This window comes from Hevea brasiliensis, chromosome 13 (assembly GCF_030052815.1).
Source record: "Hevea brasiliensis isolate MT/VB/25A 57/8 chromosome 13, ASM3005281v1, whole genome shotgun sequence".
NCBI classification, from domain to species: domain Eukaryota; kingdom Viridiplantae; phylum Streptophyta; class Magnoliopsida; order Malpighiales; family Euphorbiaceae; genus Hevea; species Hevea brasiliensis.
Genome location: NC_079505.1, coordinates 89,373,570 through 89,397,972, shown reverse-complemented (window position 1 = coordinate 89,397,972; position 24,403 = coordinate 89,373,570). Strand labels below are relative to the sequence as shown.

The 24,403-nt window shown below is 33.3% G+C and overlaps 4 protein-coding genes across 8 annotated transcripts; 1 reads left to right on the top strand and 3 right to left on the bottom strand.

Moving 5' to 3' along the window:
- Positions 1–1,645: 1,645 nt before the first annotated feature.
- Positions 1,646–4,674, bottom strand: LOC110633798 (aldehyde dehydrogenase family 3 member F1). Of its 2 annotated transcripts, none has more exons than XM_021782567.2 (10): positions 4,309–4,674; positions 4,067–4,135; positions 3,783–3,879; positions 3,387–3,593; positions 3,159–3,283; positions 2,885–2,989; positions 2,634–2,806; positions 2,425–2,515; positions 2,150–2,299; positions 1,646–2,041 (listed from the first exon to the last, which is right to left on the bottom strand). In XM_021782567.2, exons 1-10 carry the CDS (start codon positions 4,486–4,488, stop codon positions 1,781–1,783), a joined length of 1,458 nt encoding a protein of 485 aa, XP_021638259.2. In that variant the 5' UTR covers positions 4,489–4,674; the 3' UTR covers positions 1,646–1,780. The 2 variants fall into 2 exon arrangements, with proteins under 2 accessions (XP_021638259.2, XP_057988795.1); XM_058132812.1 differs by having other exon boundaries at positions 4,246–4,451.
- A 1,773-nt stretch (positions 4,675–6,447) lies between these two features.
- On the bottom strand, positions 6,448–12,501 carry LOC110633867 (uncharacterized). Its single transcript, XM_021782670.2, has 12 exons — positions 12,054–12,501; positions 11,889–11,953; positions 11,538–11,621; positions 11,078–11,371; positions 10,734–10,873; positions 10,453–10,540; positions 9,905–10,087; positions 9,170–9,331; positions 8,629–8,822; positions 7,811–7,961; positions 7,114–7,279; positions 6,448–6,861 (listed from the first exon to the last, which is right to left on the bottom strand). The coding sequence occupies exons 1-12, from the start codon at positions 12,394–12,396 to the stop codon at positions 6,815–6,817; spliced, it is 1,917 nt and encodes a 638-aa protein (XP_021638362.2). The 5' UTR covers positions 12,397–12,501; the 3' UTR covers positions 6,448–6,814.
- Positions 12,502–12,912: 411 nt separating this feature from the next.
- LOC110633849 (uncharacterized) lies at positions 12,913–18,046 on the bottom strand. 2 transcript variants are annotated; one of them, XM_021782639.2, is made up of 10 exons: positions 17,658–18,046; positions 17,210–17,284; positions 16,900–16,953; positions 16,534–16,612; positions 16,302–16,429; positions 15,470–15,553; positions 15,301–15,384; positions 14,636–14,787; positions 14,052–14,202; positions 12,913–13,683 (listed from the first exon to the last, which is right to left on the bottom strand). In XM_021782639.2, exons 1-10 carry the CDS (start codon positions 18,024–18,026, stop codon positions 13,321–13,323), a joined length of 1,539 nt encoding a protein of 512 aa, XP_021638331.2. In that variant the 5' UTR covers positions 18,027–18,046; the 3' UTR covers positions 12,913–13,320. The 2 variants fall into 2 exon arrangements, with proteins under 2 accessions (XP_021638331.2, XP_021638332.2); XM_021782640.2 differs by lacking the exon at positions 17,658–18,046 and adding an exon at positions 17,441–17,642.
- Positions 18,047–18,108: 62 nt separating this feature from the next.
- On the top strand, positions 18,109–22,076 carry LOC110633847 (nucleolar GTP-binding protein 1). Of its 3 annotated transcripts, none has more exons than XM_021782638.2 (3): positions 18,109–18,264; positions 18,976–21,041; positions 21,708–22,076. In XM_021782638.2, exon 2 carries the CDS (start codon positions 18,990–18,992, stop codon positions 21,030–21,032), a length of 2,043 nt encoding a protein of 680 aa, XP_021638330.2. In that variant the 5' UTR covers positions 18,109–18,264; positions 18,976–18,989; the 3' UTR covers positions 21,033–21,041; positions 21,708–22,076. The 3 variants fall into 3 exon arrangements, with proteins under 3 accessions (XP_021638330.2, XP_021638329.2, XP_021638328.2); XM_021782637.2 differs by having other exon boundaries at positions 21,653–22,076; XM_021782636.2 differs by lacking the exon at positions 21,708–22,076 and adding an exon at positions 21,401–21,580.
- The last annotated feature ends 2,327 nt before the right edge of the window (positions 22,077–24,403 follow it).

Here is a 24,403-nt window from a genome sequence, read left to right as displayed (position 1 = left end):
AGTTCATTTGCCCTAGTTTAAAAGCTTCTTGTGTTGGGATTTACCTTTTTGAAATTATCACTTATAAGTTTAACAAGCTTTTCATATCAAAAAGTTATTATACTACTTTTATTTATTAATTAAATATTTTAGTATAAGATGAAAAAGTGATATGTTGAATTATCCTCATTTATTAATTAAATATTTCAACACAAAATAATTATAATTTTCAAAAAAATTATACGTATAAATAAAAAATTTATTTATACGTATAAACAAAAAAAGTCATAAAAATAAATTATATAAACATTATAAAGTTAACTCAAATAATATCAATTACATAACATATAAAAATATAAAAAAATATTATTTATTTCATTGCTTAGTTTTATTTTATTGATCGGCACATAAATAAAATTTATCATTAAAATATTAAATTTATTTTTAATCAAATATAATATTAAAATAATAATTTAATTTTTTATTTCATTATAATTTTTAATTTTGTTATATATTTAATTTAATATGTTACTAAACATAACTTAGAATTATTAACTTGAATTTTATAAACTTGTTATAAATAATTATATATTCAATATAAAAATAATTTATATTTAATATTTAATTTATAAATAATATAATTAAAAATATATAAAAAAATTAATAACTACCGGCCCATTTAAATGATTAACCCATTTAAACCATCAGCCCAATAAAAACTACCAGCCCATTACTCTTCAGTCTATACAACAAATAAAAGAGTTAAAAATTATAAATATATTCATAATTAACAAAATTTAAAAATGAATAATATACTTAACCTTAAAATTAATAAGTTTCAGATTATATAGCATGAAATTTGAATAATAATAAAATAAAATATTTAAAGAGTGTATGAGAAAGTGTTGTTAGCACTCATCTTATAAAGGCGTGCTTTTTTTGTTCGGTTCGGTTTAGAGTTTATTTAAGAATTAAAACTGAATCAAAATTTTGATATGATTCTAATTATTCTTTACTGTTTTGGTTTCGATACGATTTTCGATTCTTTAATTTTGATTTGATTCTCAATTTTTACAAAAATTTTATATAATTATTTCCTTAAAAACTCATACTATATCATATAATATATTTTTTAACTATTTTTAAATTATATAATTTTTAACTATAAGATGAATATATAATTTAGAATCAAGTATATTATATAATATAATACTAAATCATATAATATACATTTTAATTATTTATTATGTAATATTTAATAATAAGATATAAATATAATTATGAATTAACAAATATATATATATATATATATATATATATATATATATATATATATATATATATATATATAGTGTAATAGTACAATATAATTAAGAATTATAAGATAATTTAATGTATTTATAACTAAAATTATTAAAAAAATATAAAAAAATAAAATATAATATTAAGTTGCATTTCATTCATAATTATGTATATATAATTATATTAAAGGTATATAATGTATCTAAAAAATAATAAAAAAATATATGTATAAATTTGATTCTCAATTCGGTATAATTTTAGGTCGATTTTTGCACAATTTCAGTTATGTTCTTAGTGAAAAACTAGAACTAAATCAAAGCAATGACGGTGCACAGCCCCACTCTCTTATCAGCAATAAATGGAGTTCAGAAATTGTTATATGGGAGCTGAAATTGAAGATTTCATCATGGAACTATCCTTTTCCATTCATTTATTATCACACAAGCTGCAGTGGTTGAGAGTGAACAACTTTTTATACACAAAACACGCAAGAAAATTGCTAGATGACATCCAAGTTCCTTTTACACCTCTTCAACCCAAGAATGACAAGTAGAATTCCAAGATAATCAAAGTTGTAAACTGTTTCGAAAAGCATCAACTTCTGACCATTCCATGGAGGAAATCTGAACCAGAAATCAGTCAGGAAGCTTCTTGTCGTCACTGCCTTGTGGTGTGTAAACGTATCAAATGAGAATTTCCCATGGTATCTGCCAATCCCACTTTCACCAATTCCTCCAAATGGCAAGGTATCAACTGCATACTGCCAAAGCAAATGTAGTTTTGAGTTTCATCTCAGAAGCAACTGGGTCCCTTCAAATTTCAATCAAGGAATAGAAATGGAAAAGAAAATAAGTTATTGATGAAATACTTGAATAACTGCATCGTTGAATACCAAGCTTCCTGATGATGTTTCTGCCTCTATTCTTCTCTTAAACTGTTCATTTTTGGTGAAGGCATAAATTGCAAGAGCTTTAGGCTTTGAATTTATGAATTCTATGCTGTCTTCAACCATGTCTAACTGTCAAGCAGATGTTCACTGTGAGTTAAAAACTTGCATTGTTTAAAGAACATATAGAAAGATAGAACTCTTCGCAGAATGCCAAGATTTTAAGGATACTAAATGGTGATTAACATTCATCTTACTGTAATTATGGGAAGCAATGGACCAAAGATCTCATCTGTCATTATTTCTGATTGAAGGGGAGGATCTAGCAAGATTGTTGGCTCAATAAACCTGAAAGAATGTTAATTATACCTTAAACAAACCAAAGATTTGTTAATTGGCAAATTAAACAGAAAGAAGAAGAACAATTTATAAAATTTAATTTAAGAGAGTGCAGCGTATTATTTACAGATTCTCTTCATCCATTGAACCACCATAGACAACAGATTTTTGGACTGCCAAATCGCTTAGAAGGTTCTTCAATCTCAAGAAATGATGTTTGTTAATAATCCTTGCAATGGTATTTGATTCTCTGGGGTTATCCCCAAACATGTTTTTGATGGAAGCCTTCATTAGTTCCACCTGAACACATAGCAGAGACCATTTTCAGAGAAAAGGAATATAGATATATCAATTGGTACATATTTTCCACACCCATACCAAATTGGAAGCAAATTTCTTTTCCACAAGGATATAATCAATTGCTATGCATGCTTGGCCAGCACAGTTCCCAAATTTTGAGACAGCAATTCGATTTACAGCCACCTTGAGATTAAACAACAGAGGAAAAAACATAATTAACTACTAAAAGAGCAGCTTGCCGCAATGCAAAGTTCTCTCTATTTTAGATGATGATCTGTAGAGAATTGAGTTGATTGTTTTTGTCAGAATCATAAATAGTGAATTAATCAATCGAAGAAAGATGAAATATTACCTGTTTGTCCCAAGAAGATGAAAAGGAATCAACAACAGCAGGGCATTTCCCACCCAACTCAAGAACAACTGGTGTTAGATGCTTCACAGCAGCAGACATAACTATCCGTCCCACAAGGGCGCTACCTTAAAGCAGGAGAAGAAGAATTAGTAACACCAACCTCCCCGGATTATGTATAAATGATTCATGGATTGGTGTGTTCCTTATTTGGGAGGTTAGTGCGAGTACCTGTGAAGAAAATTTTGTCCCATTTCTGCTGCAGGAGTTGTTCACCAATGGATGGTCCTCCTTGGATGACCTTAATAGCTTTAGTGTCCAGGTAAGTGGTCATAACATTTGCTAGAAGAGAAGAACAAGCAGGAGCCATTTCTGAAGGTTTCAAAACCATTGTGTTTCCTGCTGCTATTGCTCCTATAAGTGGCTCCAAGGACAGTCCTGCATTTTGTAACAAAATACTAGGAATTTTTTCATATCAATGAGCATTTTTTTTTTTCAAACAAAGGAGGGAGAAAAGAACTTGAACTTGATATCTTGCTCAGTTGAGAGAGCACCCACCACTAGGTTAAGTCTGGGCGTTAAGCACAGTAGTAATAGCTTATATGTATAAATTAACAATCCACATACCTAAAGGAAAATTCCAGGATGATATAATGAGGACAAGGCCAAGAGGCTGAGGAACCAACTTTGCTGATGACAAGACTGCAATTTTTGGGAGCTTGACCTATCAATCAACATCAAACATTGCAGGCTTATAGTATTATTATTATTATTATTATTAAAACAGTTCATGAACTTGTACATGCATTAACAGATTTTCTAATAGTTAATCAATAACTATAGTTAGTTTGTTACACACAAACACAAAAAGAGAAAAACAATAAGCTGCTAAAGAAACCAAAAAGAATTACCTTTTCGCTTGACATCCAATTTTTCAAACCTTTCAATGCAAAATTTATGGATTTTATTAAAGTCCCCACCTGCAAAAAGTACTTTAAACATTATTTAGACTATCAAATTACAAAATAATTTTGATTATAATGCACTAGAAATTCCATATTTCTCATGTTCTTTTGGAGAAGAGCTTAGCTGGGCTTGAAGCTGGTTGCACTTCAATTAACAAGAAGAAAAAAACTAATTAGCATAGGCAAACCTCATCCCTAAAAGCTTCAACAGGATGCTTTCCTAAATCTTTCTTTAGAGCTTCAAAGATTTCTGCTTCTTTTTCCTTGATAAACAAGAGCAACCCTTTAAGCTGAGACAGCCTCCAAGAAACACTTCTAGTCTTTCCACTCTTAAAATATTCTCTCATACTCTCTAACTCGCTCTCCATTGCTGCTTAATTCTCAACGGAAAATAGCTACTTGCACTCTTGAACTGAGCTCCCTATAGTATTTATGCTTTTCTTGAAACTTGTCCAACTACTCCTGTTGTACCTGTACCCGCACCTGCAATTAAGCTTGCTTCCTAAAAGCTGCTTCACAAGCATTGGTCCTCGCATTGCTTTAGACTTTTCTTCTCCGCCTTCAAACAAAGCTCTACTAGCCAAATTGCCATACCATAATTAATGAATGAAGCTGGAGGTTCTCTTGTTTAAACTCTAAAAGTAAATAAATTTATTAATTTATAATTATTTTTAAATTCATAAATTAAATTTAAAAGTGAAATAAAATAAATTAAAACTCAACTTCTTATTTTTTTTCGTATAAGCCCTTTATTAGTTTCATTGAATATTTTATTATATTATCTTATTAATAAAGTCAATAATTATATATTATATTTTAAATTAAAAAAAATCAAATATTATAAACATGACTCTTAATAATGGGATAATAAGACTCGAATATTAAAAATAAAATTTAAAAATGAATACATATATGATAAATCTAAATTTATTTTAAATAAAAACACAAAAATTAGAATTTATTTAAAAGAAAAAAATTAATATTTAATAGTATTTTTTTAATGTAAAAGTACTAAAATCGTTTTTAAAATTACTATATTCTACATTTAGGAAAGTTAATTTTTTTTCTAAAAAAAAAAGGGCATTCTGTCGTGCCAGTTGTAAGAGCAATTAAATATTGACTGCGAGTTCAACCAACCTTTCACATAGTGGGGCGCACTTGCAATTGCAGCTTGTCCACAAAATCATATTTTTTTTAAAAAAGAGGTTGGGGGGAGTTAGATCCGAACCTAAGTTTGCTAAATGGATAATATGTCTTCAATTATTAATTTAGTATTATTTGGTAATTTTACTTTTTCTTTCATAACAAAAGAAATTTTAAGTTACGTTAAAAAGTAAAAAGAAAAAATAAAATTTTTAAAAATTATTATTTTTAAAATATTAATAAAAATTATTTAATTATTTTAAAATTTTTATAATTAAAATATATTAAATATTTTTAATATTATTTAATTAATATATTTTTTAAAAAAATTTAATAATAGCTTTAATAGCAATATCTAACATAGCCGGCCCAATTAATTAAAAGGTGAATTCCTAACTGAAGGCGATGGAACAGTGTAGAGACGCAGCAACATTAAATGATGCATAGAGGATGAGAAAATGAAAACGAACGTGATAAAATCAGGAGCAGACCCTCAGCCAAGGTTGGGGCCCTAGCCTCCCTAATATTTGTTTTCAAAAATTAAACATATTATAATTTTAATATGTTCATTTTTAAATAATAATAATAATAATAATAATATACAAAATCGAGATATTACTACGCTACAAAAATATTTTAGAAATGAATAAAATAATGATTGAGATCAAGCAGCAGCAATTCCTCAATTTATAATATGTGTAAGCAGATGCATTACTCAATTTATTCATATGGTCATGCAACTCTCCTGAAACTTAAAATATGTATTTAAATTGACTTTAATAAAATTATATTTAAAATAAATGAAAAATTAAAGATTCATTTACATTTTTATTTTCTTAAATATCCTTAACATATTAATTTTATACAATAAAAAAATAAATTTATTATTATATTTATTTTATTTAACATAATAATCTTATATTTGTATTTTTTTTACTAACGCACGCAGTGTGCTCATATTTTATATATTGTTACCCTTAAAATAATATTATTGCCTTTTCTATCCACAACAAATTTGAGAGAGTTATGGAACGGTTATATGAAAATGATAGATGATGGTGAAAAAATGGACTTTGTCATGGGAGAGAACAATGATATGAAACTGGCGTGAAAAACTGAGTTTCATGAGGAAAAAGAAAATTAAAAAAAAAAAAGAGTAAGGATAAAGGAGAATGATATTGCTCTTCCCAAAATTTTAGAATAGGTTGATATCATAACGAAGTCAATCTACAAAATCCACACGTATTAGCTTCAGATTCTGACACATAATCGTCATAGTTATCAGTTAACACAAATTTATTTGAAATACATGACTTGCCAATCTCCTTCCTTCATTGGCCATGGCTTAACAGCTCATAACAAGATAAAAAGGTAAGGATACACAAGTATCTTGTGATTCTCCTCGAGAATTATACAACTCAGGGTTCATGCGGAGCAATGTTATCAGTCTGTACAAACTATTCCCAAAGGAAAGTTCTGACGGGCAAGAAATTCTAACTGTAGTTAACTGTTGAACGACTCTGTATCTTTCCTGTAATTTAATACCCATTTTCAGCCACCTGGAGTAAGATTAAGTTGTGTTCTTGTTGCACCCTTGACTGAAAAATCAACCAAACAAAACCATTGTCAGTTGGTTATTTTGGAGGACATGAAGACATGATAAAGCAAATTTTCTCTCAAGCGTAATATATGAATATACAAAGAAAACGTAGAACAATTATGAAGCTTATATGCCTGTATTGCATACTTATGCCTCAACTCAAATGTGCGTGAGTTTGCTTCTTATGTTAACAAAATTGGCCTAAATGATCATGAAAAAAAGCACATTCTTCCGCAAGTTGTGCACTGACCTTCACTTTTTTCCATTTTTCTTCTGCTGCGCCAGAGTAGACGAATGGGCGTACCAGAAAATCCTGCATTTGATCTCAGTTGTTTCTCCATATAGCGCCGGTAAGTCTCAGGAAAGAGTCTTGCATCATTCACGAAAAAAACAAATGTAGGTGGCCTGATAGCTGCCTGCAAAAGGACATCCTCAATTCTTTACAATGAATGGCTAGAGCCAGTTGTAAATGTTAAAAATGAAACTGGTACATGTAAATTTAGAAGAAAACAGAGGAAAAGGATAAACCATCTAAGAAGTAGGGCAGTATGAACTCAAAAGTATTCTTCAAAGGTGTTTAGTACCATAAATATCTTCAAACTGAAAAAGGAAAATAATCATAAAGTGGCACCACATTGTCCTATTTCTATGAAACATATCAAGTAAAACCATTATTTGTCATATCTACACAGCTCAAGCTTTAGATGGGTAGAAATAACTGGATGTAAAGGGAGATATGAGTCACTCTGACAACAAGAGCACTTGCAACAGGCTAACACATACATCCCTCCCCCTCCCCCACTCATCTCCCCCCCTACCACCCCCCCCCAACCCCCAATCTTCTCCCAAAAAAAAAAAAAGAGAGAGAGAGAGAGCCCCAATTTTGAAGCATAAGGAAGAAAACAAGCACACAACATAATCACTATAGTACTACATATCAAAAGCACCTGAGTGCAGTAGTAAACACGTCCTCTCTTTCCACCTCGGGTTCTTGGAGGAGATTTAAAAGCTAATGCTTCTTGTACCACTTCATTCAGTATGGACGTACTTAATCTTCTTGATCTTTCCTTGTCAACGGCACTAGCAGCAACAATGATCCTGAAATCCACATATGGGCAATTCAATTTAGCCCATGGCTAAGCACTAAACATAGAGACAGATAGAGATTAAGAGAACTAAGATTTTTCACATGGAATTTGCTTTGCTAAGAAGCTTCAGACCATTGAGTTATGCTGGTCAATATCCACAATCGTGCATTTTCTTAGAGGGCAAATAATTTTTGCTTCATTAGAATAGAACAGTCAACTACACAATTTCAATATCAGTGAATGCAATCTTTTTGTAGTTGTTCTACTCGCTAACACAAACCTGGTGATGTTACCTATGGTCCTTTAAGTTCCCAAAGGCCCATGGTAGTGGTGACTTGCTCATTAAGAGCAATCACACATTGCCAAACACTGATCATATACATTTCCTACAAAATATTCTAAAAGACCTCCATTAATTAAAGGTTTTCATAAACTTGCCATTTATTTGTTAGATAATTACAATTGTATTTCTTTTCAATACCTTGAGTTTGATTATCCTTTCAAGCCTATTTTCAGCAAACAAATACTAATCAAATTAAATTCCAAAATCATGACTAACAAACAGTCAAAGTTTTCTCAAAAAAAAGGTCAACGTTGAAGGAAAGCAGGCTTGGCTACAAATATAATCAACTGAACAGCATGACATAAAGGAGCACGTCAGGTGAGTGAGAACATACTTTTCAACATTATGACCAGCAATTGCAGTTGAATAAACAATAGGAGCCCAATGAAGAATACGAAGCTTCTCCCTGACATCTTCTTCATAGTGTATTGCAGTTTGCTGGTTTTTATTGGGTATTGTATCCCATTTGTTTACAACAATCAGGCAGCCCTTCCCTTCTTTTTCAATCCTTTCAGCAATTCTACAATCCTACAGTATTTAGGCAAATGAGGGACCAAAGCAAATAAATAAATAAAAGGAGAAAAAGACTACAGAGAATTGGTATCAAGTTCACCGAAAGATGCTGAGAAAAGAAAACACAGTACTAGGAATAATAAGAATAACTAAGAACCCATACAAATTGACAACTTTAACAGCCTCCCGGCTCCCACACAGCTGCCACATTCTCATTAATGTGTATTTTGGCAAATTCATGTCCGGATCTGTTCTTTGCATATAGTATAAATAAGTTTCATGCCACAAGAAAGTGAAAATGCCTACTTGAAGATTGAAAAATATGTCAGAGCCTGTTCTGCTAAAAGCTACAAATGAAGTACCTGTTCTGTGATACATGCCAGGGCCTCTATGACAAGAGCAATAACATCAGAACGGCGGATGGCACGAAATGCTCGATTCACTGATAGAGCCTCTGTCAGACTACCTGATGAAGCTACAGCTGCCCTTCTTCTGATTCCAGCTGTATCAATAAGCCGAAACTTCTGCAGACAAATATCTATCATTTAATTGAAAATTGTACCAGAATTTCATAACACCAAACCATTGACCTGAGATCTAAGTCCATCAGATTTTGCTAAAAATCTGTTATTCTTCTGATCCTAAACAGGATTTTGAACCTCTCATGCTTGTCTAAACATAACCTATCATGTTTGATTAATCTTAGCCCTCAATTTAAAATAAATGGTTTAGATTTTTTTCAGAAATTAAAAATTAATGTTCAGGTAGTACGTAGTTATATATTCGGTAATGATATCTCAACCCTTCATTTTAAATTGAAGGGTTGATACTGTATAAACATGACAGATAATGTTTGCATTAACATGAGAGATTCTTAATCCTACTAAACCAGCTTATGATAATCATTCTATTACTACTTCTTGCAAGAGGGAAAGTGGTATTTTCTTAGCCAAACTCCCTCATTAAAATTCCTCGCTTCCTCAAGAAAATGAAGCTAAAAAGTTCATTTGATAAGATAGATAGTGCTTAGGAACTAGCAGACGAGGCATTTAAATTCATAGTGCGCATTGACATGAAAAATCCTAAACTACACGAACCTGGCCATCTGGTCCTGAAAATTCAGTATCAATTGCATCACGAGTAGTACCACTGATTGGGCTGACAATTGTTCTATCTTCTCCAACCAAAGCATTCAAAATGCTACTTTTTCCAACATTTGGTTTGCCAACAATTGCAATTGCAGGAACATAATTTTGTTCTTCATCAAAATTTTGCAAACCCTAAAAACAAGAACTAATAAACTTAGTATACTTAACAAACAAGAGAACTGATTAAAAAAGATAAAAAAATTGTTGGAGAAAACTCAAGATATCACAAAAGTCCAAACATATATATTTCGAAGCATAAATGGAAACAAAAAACTGAAGTTCGTGCAGTGTGCATTTCAGCATACAAGAAGCGTCAGGCATAGGCTGAGAGGAAGATTCTGAAGTTGATTTGAACAGATAATATTCTTGCTTATTAATAAATGGGAAGCAATTAGGTTGACTGCATCTTTGTTTTGAACTATTGCTCTGATACATAAAATTTCAGCAGTAACCAAACACCTTTTTTTTTTTTTTTTTTTAACATAGTTGTTGCTTACCTCAATTTTTGCCAGTTGGGAACATACAAGATCTAAAAGCTCTCCAGTTCCCGTCCCAGATAAAGCAGAAATAGGAAGTGGTGAGAACCTGGTTCACCAACCAAAAAGTGCATGGTCTGCTTATCATAATCAAATTTGCAAAAAATAAAACTCATACTGTTAACAAAAGCTGGATCATGTTGAATTCTTAGATTACTCATTCTATCAAAGAGACGACTTGTATGCACTCACCAATGATGAAGGCCCACAATTTAAGAGAGAGAAAACAGATAACAACTCACCCCAGTGACCAGAATTCTGATGCTTGCATGATTCCTTTACGGGGAGATTCACACTTGTTCACTGCAAGAATGACAAACTTATTGGAGTAGTTTTTTCTTAACCAGTCTGCTATCTCCACATCAGCTGCTGTTAGACCTGCCTGTTCAGAATTTCTATTTCACAGTCATAAGTGCTCAATTGCTCATAGATGAATAGTAAAAAACAATAAAATACGACAATATATCCATATGAATATAAGAATTTTTATTTCACAGTCATAAGTGCTCAACTGCTCATGGATGAATAGAAATAACATAGCAAAATGATAATATATCCATATGAAGAACAAAAAGAATTATTATACCTGGCCATCAACAAGGAATATAATAACAGATGATTCTTCCACAGCTGCAGTAGCTTGTCTCTCAATCATCGAGGGCATCCTGGCAACAGCGGCCTCCCTGGAGGCAAGTGGAATTCCATCCATGCCAATAGTAGTTGTTATAGCCAATTCTTCCATAACATTAGCTTGTGAGTTTGATATGGTAAGAACACCTCCAGTATCCACCACCATAAACTCATATTCTCCCCAAAAGGATCGACCATACAAACGATCCCGAGTAACACCAGGTTCGTCCACCACAATTGCCCTGTTGCCCTACAATTCATAATACTAAAAATTAGCATTCTATTTCCACGACATGGACATATTGATGATAATGATCATATTTAGGACTTCTAAATTCAATTCCTTAACATTCGGAAATGAACTAAAAAAAAATTCTTGAAAATAAACAAACATTCCAATGGGAATGATTAATTACCCCAACAAGACAGTTGAACAATGCTGATTTGCCAACATTTGGCCTCCCAACAATTGCAACCCTAGGAAGGAGATTGTCGGGGATCTGCAGATAGAAATTCAAATGTTGTGAACAATTTGAATAAGTAGAGAGTCCCAGTTGTACATTTCAGCCAAAGTATTAATTCTACTGAATCATTTAAACCAATGAACTGTTAGTTAGTCCAGCATCTATAGCACCCTGACAATTGAAAATCTTTCCCTTTTCCTTTGGGTAGCAACTTAAGAGGTTTCTACGTTCTTCAATAATAAAAGTTTCATAATTTTTTCTTTTGAAAAAAAAAGACGAAAATAGTTAAAATAGAGGACAAACTTCTGAAGTAGTCGTTTTTTGCCTCTTCTGCTTTCTGGTTTCCTTTCTATCACCAGTTTCATCCTCTGCAATCAATAAACAAGAAACGGCTACAGATAAGAAGACTAACTGCATGTTATCCGAAAAAGATGAAAAAAGACAAAAACAGGAAGAGATAAAGGCAACCGATTCTCAATTGGCGAGACAAAGAGGTAGAGTACTCCCTAACAGCGTCTTCGGCTTCCTCTTGGAGCTCCTCGATATCAATCGGGTAGTCGTCGGTGTCAGACTCATCAAACTCTGTATCGGCTTCGTCGTCTTGGAATTCATCAATGTGGGTGTTAGCGAAGGAATTGTGGGAGGTCAACTTGAAAAGGGAGGGAGAAGAGCGAGGGATTTGGAGGGAAAAGAAAGGATTTGATGGGAAGAGTGGGGATGGAGAGAACAATGAAGGAGAGAGGAAAGACAAAGAAATTTTAGGTAGGGGAGAAGAGAGGAAAGAAGGTGAGTAGAGGCTGCTACTTGACATGGTACAGCTTAGTGAGCGTTTCAGTGCCGTTGGAGATTGGAAGGTTTGGCAGTTGAAGAGTTTTATGGGCTTTGCATCTTATGCTTCAACTTTATCGGGAACTGCAGTGAGCAGTGCGGCAGTTTATTTAACATTGTCAAATGAATTATTATTATTACTATTATTATATCTTAAATTGTGAAGCCTTGAAATTAGATTTTAATTAGGGTTAATTAAAAAATAATAATTATTACCCTTCCTTTTAGTTCGTATGATTCGAATCAATGATCAAATTCATTTAACAGTCTGAATTTAAATTCTTACTAGTACTAGGCTTCCACATGCACATTTATATTAAGTAAATCTCTATCCAAACACAAGTTACCCTTTTATTAAAGGCAGCAAAGCAGCAGTCACACCTCATCGAAAATAATCTAAGCCAAGTCAAAATCCCATATGATCGATCAGGTTTTGGTGGCTGTTTACCATGGTTATTGCAAGCACAACTGATGCAAAATCCTACCAAATGCAAGCAAATTACATGCACAACCCTGTCTCTAGAATTTATATACGTAAGTTCTCACAAAGCATGAACTTGAAGTCTAATATTTGTACACTTCTTTTGGTAAATCACAAAATAAAGATTTATACTCTTCAAATGATTATTGTAACAAAATATGAATTATGAAGTATCAGTAATATGCTTCTGATCACCCTGAGGGGACCCCACCTCGTGAAGGCTGTGCAAGCAACAAGCTCACCAAAAGAGATTCATTGGAAGAACAGAGACCTAAATCTAGCTCGCACTTGCAGACAATTCTTTCCAAAGTCTTTGTTAGTGCTCCGGGGTTTCATGAAACACTAATATCTGAACCATTTCTTTGATCTCATCGTACCCAATTCACTAGGATCTGGAAGTATCTCTGTTTGATATTTCCAGCTTTGTCAACTAACAACAGCAGCCTGGGAATCAGCCGATAGTCTATTTAGTTCTATACCATCCTTCCCATCAGAACCCTCGTGAATCTCTGATTTAACTTTTATTTTAACTGGTTTCCCAAGCTTTGATCTGTCTTCCATTCTTGCTAATTCAAGAGCCTTTTCACATACAGGAAATCCTTGATCATCCCAAGACTCCAAAATCACACCAGAGCCTATGCAGGTTCTTCCCTGGTAAAAGGCTGCAAATTGCCCTGCTGCCAGACCTTGATCATCTTCGAACAAGTGAACAACTGCAACATCTTCACTGCCAACTTCACCCGGTTGTATTTCCACACTGCAATCATAAAACCCAGGGCCATGTCTCACCTGGAAAGTTTGAGAGATGTGAGCTTCAAGCAATTAGTGGCTAAGGTCCGAAGCATCAGAATATAAAATAACAGGAAATAAGGAAACATCACCATGCCTACTAGTACTAAACTATTAGCACATGATAATCATTCTAGGAAGATTTTCAGCATGTAAACTGTTGTTACGAAAATTACCACTACCAGTCGTAAAATGTTCATATTTGATACTAAAACTTTTTTCCAGAACCCCACCCATGTTCAATAAGTTATTAAAGGATACCAATCAAAAGGAAAAAGAGCTTTGACCAATTCAATACAAAGACCAAGACGTGCTGAAAAGAAATATCCATAACATTGTTTATGCAAACGGGAAAATGGATTTTCTACCTTACACTGGAGCTTATGCATCTTCTCAGGGGGCAACCCACTAAACCACCTCAAGGAGCCAACACGGAATAAGCGCCTTCTTTTGTCAAATGAGAAATAATTTCTTGACACAAACACTACATTGTTCTTAACATCCTTCTCAACAACATACCTGCATAAGAGAAGCAACATGGAAAAGATAAGCAATGTAGTAGATGAAAGGCTCTGCTATAATATAAAAAGAACTGCACAATTTTAAGCTAATGTTGACAAAAAAACTAACAGAGTTAGGTCAAATTTACAGCATCAAGTCCATGGAGATTTGGACATTTGAGAAATGGTTATGGTAATGGCTGTTAATAGCCTATGAAAATAATTTTGCAATAGCAAAATAAATATAATCTATGAATAGAACATGCCAAGCAAGTCCAATAAAAAGGCATAAACTTATAAACATTCCAACAGACAACAGAACAATGTTTTCTGACAGTAAATTACATCTCTCCTTCAGAATGATCAGACTTAGCATTATGAAGAGCCAAGACTGAAAGGCAATAAGTGGATGGTCAAAGAAGTGATGAAAAGGATATGGTCCAAGAGGATACCAAGGACCTCCAGGAAGACGTAGACCTTGCCGTTGACCAATTGTGTAGAACCAAAACCCTCGATGTGAGCCAAGGAAATCTCCTGTCTCAGCTTCCAATATGATACCTTCCATCTCCCCAATATGTCTTGCAACAAATTCACTAAATTTGATCTACACACACACACACACACACACACACACACACAAAAGAAAAATTCAATGTGAACGTAATCACAAATGACTCATAAGAGACCAGATTTGACTTTTTCGATACATGGAAGGGTGTTAGGATTTGCAAATGGCCCCTCCAATCAACAAATAAAAAAAATGAAAAAAAAGGGGAACAATATCCAATATGACCATGATTAATATCCAGAAGTTACACCAAAAAATCAGTTTGAACATTTTCTTCCACCATCCAAAATAATTAAGGTATTCGTGATGTTGCTTGCAAAGTAAACTTAACCATAAGCAAGTCTGACTTGGTGGAGAACATCTTGTTTTGCTTTCCTCTATAGTTCGAGTTTTTTTTTTTTTTAGCAGACTCTATAGTTAAAGTTTGCAAGACAGAATCAAGGAAATAAATGCATAATGCCAAGCAGTAAATACATTGAGTGAGTAAAAACAAGAAATTAAATATCTCAAAGAGGCTTCCTGGTGGTTGAAACAGCTTCCCAGAAGTACCTTCCCAAGAAAGCATATTCCCTGCGAATCCTTTCTGTCTTTGTTAGGTAAATCAAATTGTGTGGCAAGTTTGCGAACTTCATCCTTCAAATTATTAGAAAAATAATTAGAAACTAAAAAAGACTAGTGCAGAGAGACATTCTGAATTATGAGAAGCATTGCAATGCACCTTCAGCATACCACCAAGTGGGAAAATAAGTCGTTTTAGCTGGGTCTGAGACAGATGTGAAAGAAAATAAGTTTGATCCTTGACCTGCAAAGTCAAAATTAAAGATATTAACAGCAAGTGACAGACAAATGCTTCAAGTAACCTTCTTAAGAGTTTATAATCAAGTGACAGACATCAAAGATTCAAAATAATAGAATACAAACACAACATACATGGTCTTCCTTATTGACAATCTGATTCATCATATTTTATTATTCTCAGAAAAGAATATAATGGGAAGAAAATATAGGAAAGAAAACTTAATCACAATTTATACAATGAAAATAACATTGTCAATCTCAAAGAATATCTCAATCCTTTGCCCAGTTTTGACCTTGCTGATATGACACACTTTAAGAACTCCAACAATTACTGATAACAGTGGCATATATATTGAAAGTACAAAAACAAAAAAAGAAAGAAAAGAAAAGGCTGCTATTCTATCTTCCATCTCATGCTAGTCTTCAAAAACTTTCTACAACAGGATTGTTGACTGACAACTAATGCTGCAACCATGCATCACACCATGGAAAACTACATAAGATAACATCTTTTCTTATCCTGGTTTTTAAGTGAATGATAAGATTTATTGTGCAAAGACTCCATCCAAAGACAGGGTTTCCACTTTAAAGTGGCATTTCACAATGTGAATGTTTTGTTCTTAAAACTTATGCATGCATGTGCCTAAAAGACACACAAGTAGCCACTTAAATTAAATATATTACAGAAAGACTACACAAAAAAAAAAGGAATATAAACAAAATATTAGCAAATGTGCATCTAAGATGCTGACCATGTCCTTTGAGAGTTCTAAGACAGAAGGCTTATTTATTTGATCTGCAGATGGGTGGATGACATTGGCATAATGCCCAGAAGCAACAAAATCAAACTCCATACTGTTGATGGCATCCATGAATGCACCTGTAACCAAAGAAATGCAAAATTTAAAAGAGCAAGAGTAAAACATGGTGTCAACTCATTAATGGATAATTCCCACATTCAAGATCAATTGATAGTATACTTACCGAACTTAATTCTTGTATTGCAAAGAACATCTGGATTGGGAGTACGACCACATCGATACTCCTCAATAATGTAAGAGACCTGAAATATTTACCACCAATTTTTGTGACTTCTCTGACTGGAGAATACCTACGTGAACTCATCCAATTACCCGACAAGAAGGCAGGTAATGAACAAAATTATAACTACACGAAACACATAATAGAACATAAAAGATTCCATATTGAACAGAGCATAGCTAACTAGTCATCAGCCCCAACCCAGAACAAGTCTGTGGATGTTAATAGACTCTTGGTTGGCTATACAGAGTCTAGAAAGACATGATCGAGAAAAGTTGATGGGACAAGGAGAATCGCAACATAACATACCACATATTTCCAATATTCATCAGTCAAATGCACAACTTCCAATGGTACATCAACCTGAAAACCAATTACATTTAATTTCAGTTAGAAGGTCTCTACCCTGCATAACCTAAAACCCGCTAAAACAATTGCCCATCTTTTTTTTTTTGGATGAAGAAAAAACAATTGCCCATCTTAAATAAATGAAAATCCATGTACATCTATGTGGAAGCCAAGAATGCCAATTTAACAAGACATATAAGCAAATGGACATTTATTCAAATTTTCTTTGGCATATTTCAAACAGCTTTGGCCAACTATAAAAGAAAGTAACCTGATCACAAACAGCTTTGGCATACTCCAAATCTTCTTCCCATGGGCATTCTGACCAGAAGTTCTCAAAATCTTCCTACAAAAACAACATATCAGAACTCGATCGTTCTGGTATATAAAAAGAATTGAAATAAAAACAAAAACATCTAATTTGCCCTACAAAACAATAGGGGCACTTATTCAAATTCTCAAAACTTTTACTTTGCGTATCATGGGCCATGGCCGGGCTTACTTTCATTTTACCGCTGTGTGATTTTGTTTGCAAAATTCCCCTGCCATATCCCCTTTGGCTTAAAAAATGGCGTTTAAGAACGAAAACAGATACTCGACTATTTGTTAGGGTCAGCATCTGCTTTCGGGCTTTATGAACTATTATCTTATTACTAGGCTGTTTCTTAGGCAAAGGGCTAGAATTTCAAAGATAGCAGAAATCTAGAGAGAGAGAGTACTTGGAACCAGATTTTGAGGTAGAAGGCGGTGCACCGGTGGCCAGCGGCATGCAAGAGGTGGAGAGCGACGCTACTATCGACGCCACCGCTGAGAAGAACAGCTACTCTGAGACGCCTATCGGGCATACAGCAAGAGAGATAATAGGGCTCAACACTGGCATTATTGAGCAGATTTGAAGCCTGTGAGGCAAAAGAATGGGCCCGCGATGCAGAGGAAGACAGGAGAGAGACACATTTGGGGATTGCTGAGAAAAGGAGGGATTTCGGAGGGAAGAAAGAGGGTAGAAGGGGTTTCAGAGAGACCACTACTGGCCTCACCGTTCCCAGACTCAACATTGCTTTCCCACCGAAGCGAGATAAAGCTACCATTTGTGGATAAGCGTAAGGCACATAACCCAACAAGTTAAAAAATGAAAAACTTCAAGGGTATTTTAGTCTTTAAGCACGGAAACGAATGACAAAACCTACGCAAACCGCACGGGTCTTCTCTCTTCCGTAAACCCTAGACAGGGCCGCTGCCGAGCCCAACATCAGGACTCTCCCCTCAAATATATCCCAGAACTTCAATTTCATCTTTTTGTTTCTCATCCGTTGATTTCGATTGCAAGTATGTTTCTTGACCTTCCATTACTAATCTAGTTGAGTTACAGCTTTTCACTTTTGGTGTTGGTTTTAATTGAAAATTAATTTTGCTCAGCTTGCAGTTTGTCGGTAAACATCGTCTTTAAACTTGTTTGGGTTAATCCATTTTCGCTTAACTAGGCCTTGTTTGTATTTGCCCACGTATTATAATAATTTTGCATGATTTAAGATTTTCAGAGGGGGATATTAGGTTTGTTATTTTTATGATCAGTTGTTTCTCTCTAAATGGCATTATTCATTCAAGGAAAAGAACAATATTGAGAAATATGTCGATTTATATGATAGGCCAATGCTTCAATTGTTTGCTGTAATTTAAGCGATGGATACCTTTCGAATCAGTATGCCATCTGTTAGCAGATGTTTTCTAAACACTGTTGGGACAAAATGATAAACTATATGGAGACATACGTGTTGTACAATTGTGAATAGTTTCTCCTGATTGTAGATGAAATGATAATCGAACATGAACAAATCATGTTTTGCTATACTTTTGATGTGGTGCTATGCTGTATGATTTTTGCCAAATATATCTGCAAATACCATTCTCAAACAGTGATGAATGGGTGAAAAAGGATCCATATTGCTAATCCCAATTAGTTTGGGATTAAGGCTTAGTCATTGTTGCTGCTGTATATGTTAAATACTATGTTAACCCAGGTCTATATTTGCATTGCAGAATAAACTAAAAAGATGGTTCAGTATAATTTTAAGAAGATCACTGTGGTCCCAAGTGGGAAGGATTTCATTGACATTATCCTCTCGCGAACGCAAAGGCAAACACCAACAGTTGTACATAAGGGATATGCCATTTCTCGTCTGCGTCAGTTTTACATGCGCAAAGTCAAGTACACCCAGCAGAATTTTCATGAGAAGTTATCTACAATTATTGAGGAGTTTCCACGACTGGATGACATCCACCCATTCTATGGTGACCTCCTCCATGTCCTCTACAACAAAGACCATTACAAGCTTGCCCTTGGTCAAGTAAACACTGCCAGGAATCTCATTAGCAAGATAGCTAAGGATTATGTGAAATTGTTGAAGTATGGTGACTCTCTTTATCGGTGCAAATCTCTGAAAGTTGCTGCTCTTGGTCGCATGTGTACTGTGATTAAGAGGATTGGCCCTAGTTTAGCTTATCTGGAGCAAATAAGACAACATATGGCAAGGCTACCTTCAATTGATCCCAATACTCGAACTATTTTGATTTGTGGGTATCCTAATGTAGGCAAGAGTTCTTTCATTAACAAGATCACTAGGGCTGATGTGGATGTCCAACCTTATGCATTCACTACTAAGTCACTCTTTGTGGGTCATACAGATTATAAGTACTTGAGGTACCAAGTCATTGATACACCAGGGATTCTGGACCGACCTTTTGAAGATCGTAATATCATTGAGATGTGCAGTATCACAGCTCTGGCACATCTACGAGCTGCTGTGCTGTTCTTCTTGGACATCTCAGGATCATGTGGCTATAGCATTGCCCAACAAGCTGCTCTATTCCATAGTATCAAGTCTCTATTTATGAACAAACCTTTGATCATTGTCTGCAACAAGACTGATTTGCAGCCACTTGAAGGGATATCTGAGGAAGACAAGAAATTGGTCTTGGAGATGAAGGCAGAAGCTATGAAAACTGTGATTGGTCAAGGAGGTGAACCTACAAATGGTGATGGTGTGCTTTTGACAATGAGCACTTTGACTGAAGAGGGTGTGATTGCCGTGAAGAATGCAGCTTGTGAAAGGTTACTGGATCAGCGAGTGGAATTGAAGATGAAATCTAAAAAGATAAATGACTGCTTAAATCGGTTCCATGTTGCAATTCCAAAGCCACGTGACCAGAAAGAAAGGCCACCTTGTATACCTCAGTCAGTTTTGGAAGCTAAGGCAAAGCAGGCAGCACAGATGGCAGAGAAGGAAAAGAGAAAAACTGAAAAGGATTTGGAAGATGAAAATGGTGGTGCAGGTGTATACTCAGCAAATTTGAGGAAGAATTACATCTTAGCCAATGATGAATGGAAAGATGATGTATTGCCTGAAATTCTGGATGGTCACAATGTTTATGACTTCATTGATCCTGATATCTTACAGAGACTTGAGGAGTTGGAAGAAGAAGAAGGTATGCGGCAAGCAGAGGAGGAAAATGAGGATTTTAAGATGGATGGTGAGGAATTAACCCCAGAAGAGCAAGCAGCTTTGGCTGAGATCAGGAAAAAGAAAAGCTTACTCATTCGAGAGCACAGGATGAAGAAGAGCACCGCAGAGAGTCGGCCCACTGTACCTAGAAAATTTGACAAGGACAGGAAGTTCACAACAGAGAGAATGGGCAGACAGCTTTCAGCTTTGGGGCTGGATCCCTCTCTGGCAATTAATCGTGCCCGGGGCAGGTCACTCTCTAGGAGGGGCCGCAAAAGAGAGAGGTCACTTGACAAAGGAGATAATGATGCTGGTGATGCTATGGATATGGATGTTGACCAACAAAATAAGAAGCTGCGAATAAGATCCAGATCTCGGTCAAGGTCAAAGTCACGGCCACCAGGTGAGGTTGCCCCTGGAGAGGGCTTTAAGGACTCTGCTCAGAAGGTGAAAGCCCTCAAACTTGCTAAGAAATCTGTTAAAAAGAGGAACAAGGATGCTCGCCGAGGAGAGGCAGATAGAGTTATTCCTAGTCTCAAACCTAAGCACTTATTTTCTGGGAAGCGTTCCATTGGGAAAACCCAAAGACGCTGATTATTCAAGGTTTGTCACATAAATAGCACTTGATTTTTTTTCCCTGCTTGTCTTGTGTTTATTTCTTTAATACTTGCGCTTTCTTTTCGGTTGGCTACGGTTGCTTTGGGTTTTGGCTGATTGACATGCCATTTTCGTTTCAACCCATAATTTTCCTGGCTGTTACACGCTCGTTATTTGTTTCCTCTCCTTGTGTGACAACATTTTTTTTTTCTACGAAAATGTATACAACTTTCTGGTTTATTTGATTTTATTTTAATGAAAGAGCTTCTTTATTTAAATGTTGAATGTGAAGAAAATGGCTGCAGTGAAATCCAATTGAAAAAGTTTCTTATTCTTTTTTGTTTTTTTTTTCTTTAATCTTGCAGGGGAAGGCGTGATTATATTTTAAAGAGTTGTGCTGAGCTGACGTGGATTGTATTTGCTGCTTACATGCCAATATCATTTATTTACTTAACTGCCCTGTTTGGGGCAGTGAATGAGTTTTTTGTTTGATCTTTGTCTGCTAAGTGCTAAGCCAATTTTGAATGAGAGATTTTAATTTTATATATTTTGCTGTTAAGTTCTAAACTAATTTTATATATTTTGCCATTAATTTCTAAACTATCTAATGCGAGGAGATGCTGATGGAGTAAAGTTGAGTTCTGAGATTCATCTCCCTCCTTCCCGTTTCAGCTGCTTGGAGGGTCTGAGACGACAGGTGGGTTGCAGGAGCTCTTCTTGGATTTGGTTAGGCTTCGTTAGCCTTTCTTTAATGGTAGCTAGAACCCTTTTGTTGTGTTTCTTTGGTTGTGATCGTCGCCCACGGAGGATGGCAAGGTCGGCGCTGCAAGGTGCTTCAGCTGTTAATTTGTAAAGGAATGGGAAATCTTCATTGGCCTAAGGTTTCAGCTGGCTGGGCTTTAGGCTTGGGTGTATCTGTTTGGGCCTGCGGTTTGTGGGCTTAATTAGAGATCCTTCTTTTATCATGCCTTGGGCAGCGTTGCTGGTGAATAAAATTGTCATCTTTGAAAAATAATAATAATAATAATAATAATAATAGTAGTAGTAATAAAAAGCTTCCCATTATTCCTATATACTAAAACCAGACCACCTATTATCCTTTTTGTTTTTAATTTCTATTCTACTGACTATTTCTTTCCATTGAGACTGGACCACCCAGCCACAACAGCTCACTTGGGCAAATTTCAAGACAGAGATTGCACCTTAAGCCTTGAATCTTTGGTGAATATTTCAAATTTTATTTTAATTTCAATTATTTTTAATTTATTTTCATTAAAATAATTTTATTCCATTCGAGTTTCTTATTTTTATTCATTTTTTTATTTTTTAAAACTTTTTAATTTATTATCAAAATAAATATTTTTTTTTTAATTTATACTTTATATTATAGCTCTTAACGTACTACTTTACATTTTTTCTTTTCAATTCGTTGAATCCTCTAAAGGAATGCTTTAACCCAATTCAAATTTTTATTTAAGTGCTTTACTTTTTAATTATATTTTAAATTTTTATTTATTTATTTTTAATTTTAAATTACTTAAGTCTTAGTATATAAATTCAAATTATTATTTTTTTACTATTTTATTTTCCTCTTATTGTTACTTTTATTAGTTTTGAACTGGACCGCCCAACACCAACAGCCAATTTGGACAAGTCTAAAAAGAAAAATATTATTTTAAATACTGTTAAAAAAATAATATTTTTATTATTAAAATTTATTAAATTTAATTTTAAATTATTTTTTAATTAATATATTTAAAAAATTAATTTTTCCAACCTCATATACCAAACAGCTCAAAGATTGCATCCAATGGCCTAATCGATTGGTCTTGTTGATGGGTGCTAGTGGTCATATATATATATATAATTTGAATATTTCAAATTTTATTTTAATTTGAACTATTTTAATTTACCTCCGTTAAAATAATTTTATTCAGTTAGAGTTTCTTATTTTTATTTATTTTCTTTATTTTTTTAAATTTTTTAACTTGTTATCAAAATGAAGATTTTCTTTTTAATTTTTATTTTATATTATAGCTTTTAACGTGCTACGTAACATTTTTTTTTTCTTAATTAGTTGAATCTCTAAAAGAAATGCTTGAATTCAATTCAAATTTTTATTTTTTACTATTTTATTTTCATGTTATTGTCACTTTTATTATTTTTGAATAACTTCACTACTTAATTATTATATTTGTATTAATTATTATTATCTTTATTAAACTTATTTTAAGATGACTTTATCTTAGAAGAAAATAAATTTTACTTTGTACATTAATATTATATTAATAAGATATCAAACTCCCATTTCATTATTAAAAATATATATATAATAACAACAAAATGCCTATCTATTTTAACAATATTTGTGTAAATTTGTTTTATAAGTGGTGAATAAATAAATTTGATTTACTCTTACATTTAATTTTAAATATACTTAATTTATTTTTTAAAAATTAAAACAAATATTTTAAAACAATATGTATATACATTGTCTCATACATACTAAACCTATTACCATAAGAATAACAATAGGCTTTTTTTTAAAATAGGCTATTTAATTTATTATTTTAATCAGTATTACTATTATCTTCTCTTATAACTTAATAATTAAATATTTTTTATTATCAAATTTTACTTAATGAAATATATAATAAATATCATGTTATTAATGTTAAATTGGTCTTAAACTAAATGACATATACATAACTAAGAATTATTAAAATTTATTTTAATTAAATTAACTAAGTGATTTTATTAATTATTAATAGATAACATTTTATTTATAAAATATAATATAATATTTTTATATTATTATAAAATAAAATTAAATATATTTTAATTTAAATATTTTTTATTAATTATATTAATATGATTCTCTATATTCTCCAAGTACTTTTCTAGCTACTTCTCTAATATTTGATGCTATCTATATCCACATACCATTGGCCTCCACATCTAGCTTTCATGCTACGGACTCGAGAAGCTCATTTTTAAACATCACTTGTTTTACTCCTTTAAACTCACCATTTTGTTCGAGCTCCAATATTTCTTATAGCCTTACTTGAATTGTTCATAAACTTGATATCTAATACTACTAACTGATGTTGACTTGTTAAAGACTCTCCCGGAATGATCTTGTAATCCCTGCATAGAGTTTTATTTGTCTTATTGTTAAGAGGAAATCAATTTGGCTTATATATTACCCACTTTTGAAAGTCACTAAATGTGACTCTCTTTTTATAAAGTAGGTATTTGTTAGTATTAGGTCGTACATCATAATAAAATCTATAATGCTTTTCCCCTCCTCATTTCGGCTACCAAAATCAAAATCTCCATGAACATTCTCATAACCTTACCTATCACTA